Raw genomic sequence first — 14,453 nt, 5'->3', positions numbered from 1 at the left:
CAAAAAAATTCGACCTACCTCCCGACGCAATTTTTTTAACTGAATAAAGAGAGGGCAAACAAACTTCATTTTAAAAACGGTCTTACGGGAATTTTTTAACCACCACTGGACATCTTTAAAAAATATACACTTAATAATTGTGAAAAGGATGGGTCACACTTGACAGAAAATAACTTCTTCATGAATAAACTACATCAAACCACACCCAAGAATCTTTCTTAGCATATAAATAAAACAACATCCCCTTGTTCTGCTGAGGAGAGTTTTTCTCGAGGAGGCATTTTTACGTCGCTTTTACGTTGTTGACTTTAGACGCGTCTTTTGACGTTACGTCATAATAGATATAAGGGAGGTTTTTGCTTGGCGCGTCACATATGTGCATTGAAATAACCCGTTATTTTCGTTTGATTAAATGTTGAGCTAAATATTAATATCATAAAAGAGCTACCGTACATAGCCCTAGTGTAAGAGTAAGCGTCAACTGTAAAAGTCAGCGCTCCTCGTAAAAGTCCACTACTGGTATTGAAATTGATATGAGAGTCCTCGTGTAGTTTAAATCTGTGTCTACATTTTCTGAAGTCTAAATCTACAATTTCATTTCACAATGAAATGACAATATTCTACAATTATCGCTGGTTTTTTAGGTCAATACAATGATTTAGCCATCTGAGGAGTACAATATTCACCGAGCCCGAAGGGCGAGGTGAATATTGTACTTTGAAGATGGCTAAATCATTGTTTTGACCGAAAAAAAACAGCAATAATTGTTTTATTATATTATTCACTGATAAAATGATACAGCTCATTACTTGTTTGCACTTTTATTAAGTCCTAGCCAAATACAAGAGAGTAGCAGAATTAAAATGTTAATAAACCTTACCCTTCATATCAATTTGAATTTTTTAAAATCAATTTCAGTAGCCATGAAAGAAATATATAATGTTAGTCTTTTTATAGGGTAGATTTTGAAAGGAAGGATTATTATCAGGGAAAACTGACTGCCAAATCGAAAAAAAAATTGTTGTTCAGTAAAAGTGTTGAAGGGGGGTGGGGGCTCCCTGCATCCCCTCTTACCAACCTCACCTAAAACATATATTCTCTTATGTTTTGTTCACATGATGATAAAAATCATAGTCGTTTAAATAGCTTTCTAAAATAATTTGTATCAATTTGGAATTCCCCAATTTATTTTTAGATCAATGTAGAAGAAATAAATCCTTGTATTGACCTGGAACGTGATGGTCAATACAACGTAATATTTTTCTAGCATAGCTGGATCTCAGCCAATCAGAGAGATGGAAATTATTCAATCATATAATAAAATTAATTACACAAAGCCTGTTATGCATACATTATCCCATGTTTCGTTGATGTCCCTAACATACATGTGCTATACGAACTAGACAGTGATTTTCACCATTGATACATAGTCAGGGTCATTGTTTGCATGTGTTTCCATGATTTCTAGATTATATTCCACGTAATCTAGGAAATTCTAACCCAATCTTAATCTTATTTCATTTTTTTATTAATATTCACAATCTTGAAATTATATTAAGGAAATTTCTTCATTTCAGAATTCAAAACTGGAAAGTCGGAGAACAATGAATTAGAATTGACAGGTAAAACACATTTGAAAGAAGAGAATGAAGAGAGTGCGATTAAAAACGAACGATTTCTTATAGACATTAATGAAATACATTTGAAAGAAGAAAATGAGGAGAGTATAAATGAAAACGAACCACTACTTATAGAAATTAAGGAAGTGCCCGAAGATCTCAGAAAAATACACAAAATTATTACGGAAAGTGACGAAAATGGATTTGAATCGTTTATCAACCAACTTGAAGATAAGACGAGTCTTCTTGAGGAAACGGATGCCCGAGGGTTTAACAGTTTACATCTTGCTGCGAAAGGAAGTAAGGTTAAGATTTTTGATAAAATCATTGGATGCGAGGTAAGAATTGATTCAAAGGTGGTGAACGATGGACGCAATTGTCTGCATATAGCTGCACACCATGGAAACTATCCGGTGTGTGAATATATTTTGAAAAATTATCAAAAGTTATTTGAATGTAAGGACAGGTATAATATGAATCCTGCACACTGGGCGGCTTTGGCAGGACAGAAGTCTATTCTGGAGCTTATGATGGAACATGATTGTGATTTATCTGAGAAAACAGAAAAATATGAAGAAAATATTGTTCTATTCGCTTGCATGGGCAAAAGTTTATCCGTTTGTCAATTTGTTCATTCCAAGGAGAAAATTGCATGGGTGTTAAAGGCAACAAACAGGGAAGGTTGGAACTCAATTCAGTACGCAGCAAAAGCTGGAGATCTTGGTGTATTCAGATTCCTTGTCGAGAAAGGAGTAGATATTACTAACAAGTCAAAACAAACAGGAAAAAACTGTTTGCATACAGCATGTGAAAAAGGTCATGTTGACATTTGTAAGTATATATTGGAAAACAGTCCAGACTTAATTCATGATAGAGATAAAAATGGACAACATATGGGACACTTTGCAGCAAAAAGTGGAAACGTGGAAATTTTAATGTTACTTTTAAAAAAACTAGATATCGATGATTTAATGAAAGCAACTGCTGATAATATAAATATCCTACATGTAGCATGCAAATATGCAAGATTAGAAATGTGCAAATTGATATCTGTAAAATGTCCTTCTTTGGTACATGAAATGACTGAAAAGGGATGGCAATCTGCCTTATTCATTACCGAACGAGCCGGAGCTGAAAATGATCGAATTAGTATTTTGAAATATCTCGTTTCTGAGCATAATCTGGATGTTTATCATGTTTCAAGATCGGGAAAAACTATTCTGTATAATGCTTGTGTAAACAGGTCACCTAAACTTGTAAAGTATTTGTTAGCTAAATATCCAGACCTGCCAGACATTGAGAAGTCCATGAACCCGTTTGAGGCAGCAAAATCAAAAGAAATCGATAACATTGTTCAGAGGCATTACCAAAAAAAGCATACTTAAAATTAGATATACTAGGCATTAAGATCTTCACTTAGCATTCAACTCTATTTGTCTGTGATATCAATGATTTTAATCATGGTTTATATGGTTTAGGTATATCATAATTTGCTGAATGTGAAATAGTGAAATCAGATGGTGAATTATTATTTTGTATCGTGTTTTAAGAATATAACTTCAGACTGAAAATTTTTTTTCAAACATTCAAAATGTTGAAGAAGTTTGAGGCTTTAATTTTAAAATTGTGATTCAGTTCCACAAATCCGAAAAAACTGGCCCTTTTTACTTTATCAGTATTATACGTCATCGATCATACAAATTGTAAGGACAGTATTTTTATGTTGAATTGTCCACGAAATTTTGCGTTCACCAAAACATATTGTAATGACCAGGGTGTAGACTTAAACTAATTAGTTTATTTTTTATGATTTAAATGGGTCAACATTTATTGGGAATATTCTGGATGGATTTTATTATGCATAAACTACACTACTACATTTCAGTCCTTTGATTATTTATTCAACGTGGTATCGTCTATTTTTAGCACACTTTACATACTTGTTGTTTGGATTAATACAGGAAATCTTATTTTCTATGAATCCATGTGCATGCCTTCAAAGTCTTTCCGTGAAACTGTATTGAACTTGATTATTTATGTGTCAAATAAGAGCCTGACATTGCCATAATTGCACACGATTGCAAGAGCCATGAGGTTGTCCCGCCGACATCTTGTTTGTATTAGCCAGAGTTTCGTATTTGAGCATGTTGTATTTTGTTATGCAATTCGATGTTGCTTGTGAATATCCACAAAATTAATGTTTGAGTATGTTTTACAAAGATTTATCAGGGTTTTTATTTTAAACGGGATTTAATTGTAGTTACACATTTTTACTTTGAAAGAGCTATTTGAATATCGTCTGCTATACGATTGCAGTTTTCTATCTTGAAATACGCGTTTAATTCACATGAATTGCTTACTTACAGCTGACGAAAACATCTCTCATATCCATACCATATTTATGTACTATTATTGTTATTGTGTATTTTAATTCAATTTTGTAGTTATAATCCTCGTTGTACGGCAGCCTTGTTTGACGTTGTTTGACACTGTTTGACAGATCTCTGTTTGTACGGCGCCGTACAGCGCTTTGATTGGTCGAGTGTCACCGTACAGCTTTTTCATTCGTTAATTCATGTCACATGACTACTTCCGAAGGTAACAAATATAAGTGCCTCGACAGTCTCTGCCAGATAAGTTGCATTAGCAACATTGCAGGAGTACCCTTTACAATCCAACTGTAAATTATCTCCCAACACACTGGACACCTGATGTTAGATTTTTAGAGCTTTTTAAGCCTAAATCAACTTTCTAACCATTTTTATCTTTGAAAGTACGGTTGACACTATAGACCAAAACGAATATTAATTATCTATATACGAGTATCCGATATAGATGTTTGTTTACCTACTATTATTTCATGTTTAATGATCAATTAATAAACCAGTTATTAAACTGATACCAAGTCTTGTTCTTACTGAGAAATATGAAGCAAGAAATATGGAGTGACTTTGAGAAGTGTTGTGTAATTACTTTGTATAGCCTCCATTCCAAGGACCTTTGAAGGTGTTTGATTTTTTTCATTTTTGCACCTGAGATTCATTAAATAATTGTCCCCAACATCCTTAAGTCTGGTGATCTAAATCCCCTTATTTCTGAAGATATGATCGAAGCATTTATCTCCCTTACTCCAGAACAGTATAGAATAACACACAGAGCACTCTGGAAGCAGTTTTTAGTGCATCTTTTGAAGCAGAATTTCATCATTAAAAGAATAAGCTTGGCAAACAATTTTTTTATCTGTGGAAAGTATATGCTTTGTTCTTCACAACAAACAAAAAAGAGGTTATAAGTCTAAGACCATTATGTAATTATTATATAACAAAGTTGCATTTTCCCCTTCAAAGAATGAACAAAAATACTGAAATTGTTAAATACTGGGTTGATAATGAAAACTGTATCTGGTCAATTTATGTTCCAAATAAAGCCTAGGTATTTGTCTTCAAGCTGCTGTGCAGAAGTTTATCTAAATGCTGTGTTGTAACTCAGGACAGTCTAAATGATATCAGCATCTAGGGAGGTTCTTGACAGCTCCAACACTCCGATAAACTGGCTTTGATGATAAGAAAATGGAGACAACAATTCAGATGTAATTTATTGTTGTGATTTATGTAACTGGCTTTCTCTTTAGACACAAAGTAGCCATGAAATTTCAATTAAACATGCAATGCATAATTATTCTCTTTTCATGGATTTACTCAGGAATTCCAAAAGTGTTTAATGAATTTCCATGATTTATGTAAGATTACATCTTTTTGTTTCACCAAAGGATGATGTGACATAACTGCTATCTGGGGCCCCTTTTTCCACAACAAATTATATTTAATCTACAACGATGTTGGTAGTTTTCAAACATGAGTGAATAAATACGACGCCTTTTGAATAGTTTCAATAGTTCAGACACATTTTAATTATAAGGAATACTGCATTATCTTGGATTTTTTAGACCCTATCACAGCTAAATTCGGCTAGGTTTGTGCGAGCATTTTCGTTTGTGGCAAGGGAATGGGCGGGTCTTAGTACAATAGAGGGATATGCGTGCCAGAGAAGACCTTATATGGCTATTGTTATTATTTCGCACTTAGTCATTGTCCAATCCGATGACAGAACAACAAAACATGCTGGTTTACTATGTTTACATTTTATAGCAGACACGTGGATTTGGTCAATTTCCCTGTTGTCCTTTTCTACATTTCAAACTTTCATAATGGTCAGCCAACGCTTTTTTACTTAATAATATGCATGGATTTTCAGCATTTACGGTTTTTAGGACAAGAAATGTACGTAAAACTTGTATTCACCGATACTCGGGAATACGTGTAGACCTAGCGAATTGCTCACCAAACACGCTACAAAACTTTTAACTAATGTATACCATGTATATTCTATCAATTGTTTGTAACTGTATATGAATTTTACTGTGGTGTCGGAAATGGTACATATGTAGATCCGTGTCTAATCTGTGACTCAAATGCATAAAAAATATCGGAAAGCAGTAAAATTCCAAGCATGTTTCCATAGTATTTATGTGGTACTCACTCGTAACGAATTTCATTTAGCTGATTGGTCAGTTAGAAAGTATCGCCTGTGCCTCGATTAGCATATGAATTCATTCTTACGTCAGAAAATCTAGTTCCGTCGATCTGTTTATAATGGGGAAGGCCAACTAGATTTTACAATTTTTTTAAAAAATAGCATGTGCCAATATTTTATTTAGAATTCTGTACTGAAACCACTGGAGTTTACAGTTTTTTGTAATTTTAAATGGTAATTTATGGATTATTTTGGATTCCTTGTTATCTAATTCAAATAATTCAATCCATTTCTTAAAACCAGCTGACACAGAAGAGTTTTGATTTAATATTTCATAGAAATTTTTTGATTTTTTACATTTTGATACCAGATAACAATTAGATGTAATAAGAGGATTTTCTGATTTTTGTAAATTTTTCTCAAAATTACTCCTCTTTATCCAAGCTTTAACTGCATGGATTAAACTAGAATATTCTAAAAAATTAATCTTTACATCTGGATAAATATTGCAAAAGCATTCATAGGTATAAAAGGTACCATCTACTCCAATGATATCATTGATATATCTTATATTATTGTCAAAAAGTTTTTTACTATAAAAGGTTTTCCCTCCAATATGGATATTAGGGTTATAAAACAATGGACAGTTCACATTTACCTCAGAATTACTACAAATTTTATTCAAATCAATCCAGGACTTGAACACATCAATCCAGAATTTATTTTTTAAGTTTTTTATAAGTTGAGTGATGTATTCAATTCCACAGGATGTAAATTTATACATGTTCATATTCTTTATGAAATTTTCCCACCCTTTATTAGCATAAACCAGATGTCTAATCCAAAATAATTTCAATGAAGCAATGAAAGAATATAAATTTATCATTTTCAGTCCTCCATCTTCGTAGCTTTTAACAATGACATTTTTCTTAACTCTATGTGTTGAGTTATTCCATAAGAATGAGAAAAAAAGTTTTTCCAATTCTTTACAATAAACATTAGATGGATTTGGGATTGACATAAGTAAATGATTTAATATTGGTAAAGCCAAAGTCTTTATAACAGTAATTTTTCCTATTGGAGTTAAAAAACCTTTTTCCCCATTGACTAAGAATGGATTTTATTTGTACTAGCTTTGGTTGGTAATTTATTTCAGGCACTTTTTCCAAGTCAACATCAAAATTTATTCCTAACAAAGTAAATCTAGTTGTTCCCCGATTAAGTTGGTAATTTGGGATTAAAACCTCATCACTGTATTTTTTTTATCCAATCCAGACAGTGTGTGTTTTTGAGTAATTAATACATAGTCCAGACATATTCGAAAAGGTGTTCAAGGTATTCAGTGTTTCTAAAAGAGACTCCTCACTTCCGTCAAGAATAAGGGAAGTATCATCCGCCAGTTGAGATATCTTTTTTTCTACATTTCCAATGGTAATACCTTTTACTTTTTTTATTTTTCCTAATTTGTATAGCTAAAATCTCAGCGCATATCAGAAAAATATATGGAGACAAAGGGTCTCCTTGTCTGCATCCCCTTTGAATTTTAATTACATCAGAAAAGTTACCTCCTTGATTAACCGTAGCTTTAATGTCAGTGTAGAAAAGAGTGACCCATTTTCGAATGGAAGGGCCAAAATTAAAAAAGTGCAAAGTTTTTTGTATGAAGTTCCAGGAAAGAGAATCAAAAGCTTTTTCAAAATCGATTAATAATAAAAGTCCTGGAATATCTTCTTCTTCTGTAAAGTGCATTACATCATATATCAATCTTATGTTTTCTCCAATATATCTGTTGGAGATAAAACCAGTTTGGTCAGGGTTGATTATTTTATCTAAATATTTCTTAAACCTGTTTGCAATAGAGCCAGATGCTATTTTGTATACAGTGTTTAGCAATGTAATAGGACGCCAGTTTTTAATGAATGTCTTGGCTTGTCGCCCTTAGGTAATAAAGTTATAACTCCATGTCTTTGCGTAATAGACATAATATCATTCCTGTAACCATAGTTAATAGATCTTACAACAAAATGCCCAATATATTTCCAAAACATTTTAAAAAACTCTGTGGAAAAACCATCTGATCCTGGAGATTTGTTAGCCTTCATATTATAAAGAGTATTCGAGGCTTCTAACAAGGTTATTTCGCCCTCTAAATTGTTTGATTCTTCACAAGAAAGTTTGGGAGCATCAGTATTATTTAACTCATTATCTAGATTTAAGTCTGTATTTTCTTCTTTAATGGTGTATAGATTTTCATAGAAGGATTTAATTTCTTTCAAAATATGTGACTGATCATGAATAATCTTGCCATTATCTATTTCTAATTTTGGTATAATTTTACTTGTAAAATTTCTAGACTCCAGTTTGCAAAAGTAACTAGTGGGCTTTTCCCCCTCCTCAATCCATCTTGCTCTACTTCTTATGTAATTACCTTGTAACTTGTGCTTTCTAATTTTTTCTAATTCTTGTTTTTTATCATTTAGTTCTTCTAAATTACTTTCAGAAATATTTTCTTCCATACATTTAATGTCCTCGATCAATAATTTTTCCTCATTTTCTCTCTTCTTTTTGACATATGCTGAATAAGATATAGTTTTACCCCTTATTTCTAATAGTAAGGTCTCCAAAAATAGTTGATCATTAATTCATTTTTATTCAAAATAAGAAAGGTAGATTCTAAGCAGTGTAATTTTTGTCAAAGAGAAGTAGAGACAATTGAACATATCCTATGGGAATGTGATTTTGTACAAATATTCCTTGAAAATTTTGAATTTCATCTTCAACGGAGAAATCTCCAGTTACCCATAACCAAAAAGAATTTCATTTTAGGCATTAAAGGAAAAAATAATGAAATAGCCAATATTATAGTTTTATGGCTAAAATATTATATTTATACTTCTAGATGTATCGAAAAACCTCTAAATGTGCACTCTGCAATATCACACTTAAATCATTTTTACCAGTCACAAAAATATATATCATATAAAAATGGTGAAAAAGAAAAATTTGCCACTCAGTGGAACAGGTGGAACCAACTCTTTTTCTAGCTCTGACTCTCTACTCTCACTCTCTTCCCGCTCCCCCTCCTCTCTCTCTCTCTCTCTCTCTTTCTCTCTCTCTCATTCTCATATATGTAAAAATACACAATTATGTCACAATGACTGATTATAGATATTCTGTATGAAATGAATTGTGTTTAAAAAAAATAAAATTAAAAAAAAAAATAGCATGTGAGCGCAGTTAGGTACGATTTTCTCCTTTCACATATAGGTAGACTTAAATAAATAAAAATACAGTGACCAGCCAAAGGAGAAAATTGTACCTACCTGCGCTCGTATATTTTAAGGGCTTCAAAGAGTGGGGCGGGGTTAAAATGCAATGGGAATTGAATGTAAACATGATACCCCTACCACAATACAAGATCTATATCTTTCAAATCACGATTATATTTTTGTTAAAAATAGTATTCTATAAAGGTACACATATCAGTGATTAGCTACATACAAAAATTTGAGTAAAATTTAGACATTTAATTTTTTGTCAGTATACGAGGGGCCGCAAGTCACTTTACATAAAAAATAAAAATTGAAATTTTAAAATATAAATATTAAACATTTTATGGGTTTGAACACATTTATATGTGACAAAATGCATCACAGAGACCAGTTTCAGGACATCCTCCATGATTCTTTGAGGTGGGTGGGTGTACAAAAACTGCTAATAAAATTTATAGGAGGTGATCTGAGAAGAAAGGTGCACCTTATTAGCTAAATTATAGTTATTCTGATATTTTAATTATGTAAATATGCTAAATTTCTTCATCAGTTAAATTTGCAATTTATTAATATTTCAGTACAATGATATCTTTAATAGATCATGCTCAAATAAGCATCACCGACTGAGACTTAAATCCAAAGTGACAGTCAACACCTATATATGAATGAAAAAATAACAAAAAACAGTCTTTGACAAACTGAAAAAACATGAATGTCAGCTGCCAAAGCACCAATAAAGTCCTGAGAACCACAAGAGGCATGCCATGGTGCTAAGTGACATTCTGCACTACATGTATGATGCATGATTAGAACTCAGAATAAGTATTATCATGCAGACTCTGACAGTATTTAAGGATTTTTTGGTTATAACCTTCCTTCCTGTGAAAAATTCTTAATGAATTTTACTTATGTAGCTTATGTATGAAGTTTTTTAGACAGATCTGACTCATTTCATTATTTCTATTCTTCCAGTGCAGTAACATATGTATCAATGGAGGTGTGAATAAATCAAAATAAATCATATGTCTGTAGAAATTATCATTCTGTGAGATCATATTTCACTTGTTTACATTTTTTTTTATTTATTCAATTTGACAAAAACCACATGTGGCGCAAGTCATACATACAGTTAACAAATATAAAATATATAGTCACAAAGATTTTCTTATATTACATGCATCAGGTATGAAATTACAAATATTTCTTGTAGAATTAACATCTGCTGGATTAAGAATTTCATAAGATATACATGTATTATTAAAAAGTGTACAAAATTCACTTCTTAGTTGTTTATAAAAAGGACATACAAATAAAAAATGATGTTCATCTTCAATGACATTTTTAAAATTAATACAAAATCTTTCATCTCTTGGTATAATTGGGCTACAATATCTGCCAACCTCTATCTGTAATTTGTGAGCACTTATTCTCAGTCGAGTCAAAAAAGAATAAAGATTGTAGGAATTGGAAAAATTTAAGTATGGTTGAATTTCAAGTTTGTTTAGATCCCTTTGACTTATTAACTGGCTGTGGAATGATAATTTACCATTACCTTTTTCTCTGATATTTATTATATCCTTACAAACTATATTCTCAAAATATTTTTTCAAATTATTTTCAAAATCATTTATTGATAATGTATTAGCATTTGAATCAATAACTTCATCAAGTATAGTTTGTATACAGTTTTGCCAATATGTTTTTCCACTTCCTGCAAGTTTTTCATCCTCTAAATATGCATGTTGTAAAAGTAAGTTTGAATTCTCTTGATCTGCAACAAGTTTTTTAAATCTATAATAATATCTAAATAATAATTTATAAACTCTGAAAATAATGGGAAGTGCACCAAACTCTACTCTAACTGCTAAATTAGAAGCTTTATTATGGACCCCTAAAATGTCTTTCAAGATGAAATTTTGAATTTTTTCAAATGGAGTTTTATCAAAGTCTTTTGTAATTTTCTTAAAATCACTTATCCAGATTTCAGAAGCATAAGTTAAAATTGGTATAATACATTATTCATATATCTTAAACTGAGCCTTTCCTGAGAGACTAACATTGTTCGGTAGTTTTGATTTGATCATAAAATATGCTTTCCTTGCTCTACCTGCTAAATTCTCGCATGCATATTTCAATTTACCATTATTTTTTAGGACAACACCCAAATATTTTTATTCATCAACAAAATCAATAACATTTTCTTTAAACTTCATTGTTTTACAACTCAATTTTGTAAGGTTTTTACTAGAAAATACCAAAGCATTAGTTTTTTTGTGTATTTACTTCTAGCTTCCATTCACAACAATATCTTTCTAATGAATCAAGACATTGCTGTAGCCCATCTACTGATTCAGATACAAGTAATCATCTGCAAAAAATAAGCTGTTAAAGTTAATGTTGTTCAATTGAACAGGGCATGTTTTCGAAGAATCTAAATATTTTGTAAAATCATCAATAAAAATGTTAAAAAGTGTTAGACTCAAATTGTCTCCCTGTTTTACTCCACGATTTGTAGGAAAAAAAATCGCTGTGAACATTTGATTCTTTAACAGCACATACAGTAATAGAATATACATGTTCAATAATCCTATAAAAATTACCTCCAATACCTTTATTTTAAAGCTTATGAAGAAGACCAGGTCTCCACACAGTATCAAATGCTTTTTTAAAATCAACACTTTCTTATTGCAGTTGTCGCTTGTGCTGAAAATTCATTCGCAAACCTAGAATTAGTCTATTCTTGATAAATCAGCTTTAACAACCTTTACCGCAAAGTCTGTACATATTATATTTGACTGCGGTCAGCTGGTGCAAATAATGTTAAGTTATATAAAATGAAAAAAACAACATTCTCCGACTTCTTTCTACATTTAGATGCATAATGCTGCCTTTTTACTCATATTTTAAAGTATTGAGTGTAAAAAATAACCTATTGGTAATTTTTACAAAGAAATCTGTGAAAAATAATATAAATTCTAATTCTAATTTCAAAATTGTGTGTTTTCTAACAAAAAGTTAATAAAATCACATATTCTGTTGAAATATGCCTTTTAAAAAAGAAAAATATCTTTAACAAGGATTTAAATGATTTTTCATAATCACCTTCAAGGTATCACACCGGTAATTGTTTTCACTATATAATTCTATATAGAATAAAAAATCATTAAAAATCAGGTATTTGTTTACATGAAAAAATATTTAGCAGGAGGTGTTAAGCATTACCTGTCACATTAGCTGACACCAAAAAACAGGGTACCCACACGGCATTTTACGGACTTTTTCCATCTGCAAACAGGGCTTCCCTCAAATCCACGTGTTTTCACTTTGTTTATAAACATCTCGAGTGCATCACGGGAAATAGTTTCTGTCAAAAACCTTTATTTATTCACAAAGTACATAAAATGTACCAGGCACAGGTACCAAAGTTGTAAAAATGGCTTGGAAGAAAATAGAAAAACGCCTCAAAAGAAAAGAAAAATAATTGTATATGCATGGACCTACATTTGATTAAGTTCATTTTGATTGGTCAATTACCGGTGTGATACCTTCCAAGGAGGACGTGATCTGCAAATAGGTCTATCTAACAACCATGTTTACTCCTTCATGGTACATGATCCCACCTCTGATGTTTTAGAAGTCCATTTTTGCTGTACTTACAATTTGTATTTTTTAAATAGCCTTTTCAGTATAGTAAATAACCATTCTCTCATTACATTACATTTTAGTTGTTTGAGCCCGTATTTCTGTTGTATTTTTAGTATAACTTTAAGATAATGTGTGAAATGGTATCATTGATTCTATATTACTAATTCAATATATACCATATTTTTTCAGTGAGACTAATACGGTTTAATACACATATTTGAAATATTGAAAATAAATTTCATATGTGAAGTCGCAAGTCTGACATCTAATTTTTTCATTGTACATGGTATTTTATTAAAGATTTTGAATTTAAACAATTGAAGTTTACTTTTATTGTAATTATAAACGGAAATTTAAAAACCATTTACCACCACCACCCCTAATCCGCCCATTAATGATATCATTCTATTTTGATTTCCAGGTGGTTCAAGATCATTTACACCATTGACCTAAATCGAAGGGATTGCTCTAGGTTTATATTTACACCGATTATTTCATAAAACTGTTCTGCTATCATACACTTTGAATTTTTTTTTTTCAGATCCAGACCACAAGGGCAGATTGTGGCTCAATAATTGACCATTTTCTATGAAAAGAAAGAAAAAATCATTTAAATCCTCTTAGAAAAAGTAAGGCCACGATTTGTTTTTTTGTGGAAGACTCTTCAAGAAGTATAGATTCAAGTTGGTTTATATAATAAGTACCGTTCTCAGCCCTCCTCGCCCCATGGTAAGTAGCACCACTGATCAATTATTAAATATATGACAAATCCATAAAAATATCCTTCTCATAGCAAAGCCTTAAATGGACATATCTATAAATACGTATCTTCATGTAGGCTTCGGGGAAGAGTGAAGTCAATTAAGACGATCGAATTTTTTTCATTTTTTTTAAATCTTCTCAAAAACATTAAACCATGATTCAGAAGCGTGAACATTTAAATTAAAATTCTGATAGATATGCTATCTTTATCCTCTGTCAACCGAGATGGGGGAATATGGTTGTACTTGTTTTTGTGTGTTTGTATTATACTAACTTGTCTTTGTTATGAACATATTCTGTTTTGTTGAAAAAAAAACTACAATCAAAGAAATGCACTGTAATCTGCAAGACCCAAAAGTAACAATAAAAAGTATCCAATTTCTTCCTACCAAGATAACAAAAATATTGAATAATTATGTCATAGGGTGTAACTTTTCTAATTAAAGTCACAGACCGTGAATTCGTATTTCTCCAAAACACAAACAGCTCAGATAAATTGTTCAATTATATTTTAATTATGAATCTTCACTTCAAGTGGAATTATAGCAATATGGTATGGTATATATCATCAATGGTGGTCTACAATAAATATGAATACCTTACGTACCGTTCATTCACACAT

At 31.3% G+C, this 14,453-nt stretch overlaps 1 protein-coding gene across 1 annotated transcript in view; it reads left to right on the top strand.

Annotated features, from left to right (window-relative positions):
• Positions 1–3,055, top strand: part of LOC134260768 (kinase D-interacting substrate of 220 kDa B-like) — a 38,500-nt gene extending 35,445 nt beyond the window's left edge. The window contains exon 7 of the mRNA XM_062743314.1: positions 1,578–3,055. Coding sequence (XP_062599298.1) covers positions 1,578–3,004 — 1,427 coding nt within the window. The 3' untranslated portion in view covers positions 3,005–3,055. The remainder of the gene's footprint in view (positions 1–1,577) is intronic.
• Positions 3,056–14,453: the final 11,398 nt, after the last annotated feature.

This window comes from Saccostrea cucullata, unplaced genomic scaffold, assembly GCF_032062105.1.
Source record: "Saccostrea cucullata isolate Sc308-1 unplaced genomic scaffold, CSIRO_AGI_Scuc_v1 ctg1296, whole genome shotgun sequence".
Classification (NCBI taxonomy): domain Eukaryota; kingdom Metazoa; phylum Mollusca; class Bivalvia; order Ostreida; family Ostreidae; genus Saccostrea; species Saccostrea cuccullata.
The sequence above is the reverse complement of the archived record's forward strand: the minus strand, read 5'-3'. Positions and strand labels throughout refer to the sequence as shown.